Source organism: Penaeus japonicus, unplaced genomic scaffold (assembly GCF_977035675.1).
Source record: "Penaeus japonicus unplaced genomic scaffold, GWHDUDI00000001_assembly GWHDUDI00000016, whole genome shotgun sequence".
Lineage (NCBI taxonomy): Eukaryota > Metazoa > Arthropoda > Malacostraca > Decapoda > Penaeidae > Penaeus > Penaeus japonicus.
In genome coordinates this window covers 35474903-35477402 of record NW_028234418.1, presented here as the reverse complement: position 1 = coordinate 35477402, position 2500 = coordinate 35474903, and the positions used below count along the sequence as shown (strand labels likewise).

The 2500-nt window shown below is 30.4% G+C and overlaps 1 protein-coding gene across 2 annotated transcripts in view; it reads left to right on the top strand.

Moving 5' to 3' along the window:
* LOC122257340 (phospholipid-transporting ATPase IF) overlaps positions 1–2500 on the top strand; it is a 17759-nt gene that overhangs the window by 1027 nt on the left and 14232 nt on the right. For both annotated transcript variants that reach the window (XM_086545483.1, XM_086545484.1), the window contains exons 2-4: positions 411–506; positions 821–910; positions 1711–1875. In XM_086545483.1, the coding sequence (XP_086401609.1) occupies positions 411–506; positions 821–910; positions 1711–1875 (351 nt within the window). The remainder of the gene's footprint in view (positions 1–410; positions 507–820; positions 911–1710; positions 1876–2500) is intronic.

The window sequence follows — 2500 nt, the reverse complement described above, 5'->3', positions numbered from 1 at the left end:
TGATGAGAATGATAATAATCCTGATAATAATGATAAAAATAATAATTATAATGATAGCAAAGATGAAAATGATTATAATGATAATGATAATTATAATAATAATGATGATAATTATAATAATAATAATAATAAAGATGATAATAATAATGATAATAACGGTAATGATAAAAATGATGATAATAGAATAGTAATAGTGATGGTAACAATAATGACAATTACAATATTATTAACAAAATCATATTGAGAAGTATAATGGTAGTTTTGGTAGATCATAATAATATGCTATTACTGATATTACTACTACTACTAATAGCACTAACAACAGTAATATTAATAACAGTGATATAAAAAAGGTGATAATCAAGTCTCTACCCTAATCTCACACACACAAAAATCCCTCCTCTCTTTAGGCTGTAGCTGATAACAGCAGATTAGTGTCGATAAACAGTTCGAGAGAAGGTCAGGAAACACGTCACTTCTGTTCCAATGATATTATCACTTCCAAGGTTAGTTTGGTGCCTTTTATTGTTTTGCATGATTCGTGGAGATTGTCTATCCATTGTCATGAAGGGTTTGGTGAAAATACTGTGTTGGGGAATATTATTATTTTGGGATTTTTATTCGTCGTGATATATATTTTTTTGTTTTTTTTTTCATGTGTTATATTCCATTTTTTTTGTTTTTTTTGTTATCTATGGTCCGTTGTGGTACCACTTTCTCTTGCGATTGTTATCATCGTGAGATATTCCGCAGGAGTTTTTTTTAAGGAATTCTTTGAATGATTTGTCTATTTTTTTTTCTTTTTATATCGCCTATCCAGTACACCGTTTTTACATTCCTGCCCAAGAATTTATTCGAGCAGTTCCGACGTCTTGCCAACTTCTATTTCTTGTGTTTGGCTTTCCTCCATGTAAGTATTACTCATCTTTTATCAGCTCAGTGTAATCACTTCAATTTAGTAAATCAAACAAAGAAACAAAAAATGAAGAAAAGACTAATTAAGTGATACGTGTGTTATCTACGATAAAGAAATCTTGAAAACCCTTTCCTGGTAACTTTTTTTGTTTTTTTTTGTTTTGTTTTGTTAATAGATACCACCCTTAATGGTAGTCGGGACATGATAATGTTGATACTGTAGGCTTAGACGGATTACGAAAAATGTTATTTCGAGCATAAGACTGATAACACTATCTGAAGATAATGCCAGCCGAATAAACAAATGAAATCGATCTTTGATTACTAATTACAATCATAATAATCCTTGACAAGATATCCTGAAGTCTTTGACTATTTTTTTCTAACAAGTTCAGTGGAAATATGTAAACCGCTTCAAAAATAACATACATTAATTGTAAGTTTTAATTTTTGCCATATACGGTCTGATAATAAATGCTACATCTTAAATTGTCTTTTAAGTTGAGAGAGATTGATAGATGGACAGATAGATAAATTGATAGGTAAGTAAGTAGATAAACAGGGATTTATAGATATATAGAAAGATAGACAGATAGACGGAGATATAGATAGATAATTAGAGAGAAAGATAGATAAATAATAGGCAAATAGATAGATACATAGATAGAGATATTTAGATAGACAGATAGATGAATAGATGGATAGATGAATAGACAGATAGATGAATAGAGACGACAAAAAAAATAATAATAACAAGCACCTTCCCCCCCCAAAAAAAAAAAAAAAAAATCACAGCTGAGCATCGAGAGCCCCGTTAGTCCCCTGACCTCTGTCCTCCCGCTGGTGTTCGTGGTCACGGTCACGGGGATCAAGCAAGCCTACGAGGACTGGCTGAGGCACCGAGAGGACAACAAGGTCAACAACGCCCCCGCGAGAGTCCTGAGGGAAGGGTCAATCAAGGTCAGGATGGCGATGATGAGTTTTTTTTATATAAATTTGGTTATTTAATTTACTTTGCATTTTTTAAATCTGTTTTATCGTTTTGTGTTTTCATTTTCACTGTCCTATTCGTTTATCTTACTTTATTATTTCATTCGTTTTTTTTATCATTTTTTAGTATTACTTTTATATTCTATCTAATTATATTGACATTATTTACGCTATTGTTTCGTGTTATTTGTTGTAGTTTTTATTATCTATTTAATTTTCTATATATGTCATTTCATTTCCTTAATCCAACAGTGGCCTTAAATATGACCAACCGTAGAAATTATTACTAATGTTGTTCTTGTTATCATATCATTTTCACTTTCGGGTGTTATGCTAAAGTTGTCATCGTAATATAATTGTAATAACAATTGTATTTGTAACGGTAAGATGGCTCAAATGGCTATATCATTTAATAACTGTTTTATTTTGTTAATGCTATATTGTAAATGTTACTTCGATATCACAAATCTCAATATAGCTTTGGCAGATCAAGCAGTTTAGGAGTGATTTACTGATATCAAATGATATTGCGCTTTATTTCATATATACACTAAGTCTAACCCAGTGAGATTAATACGAGATATAATTCAAAATA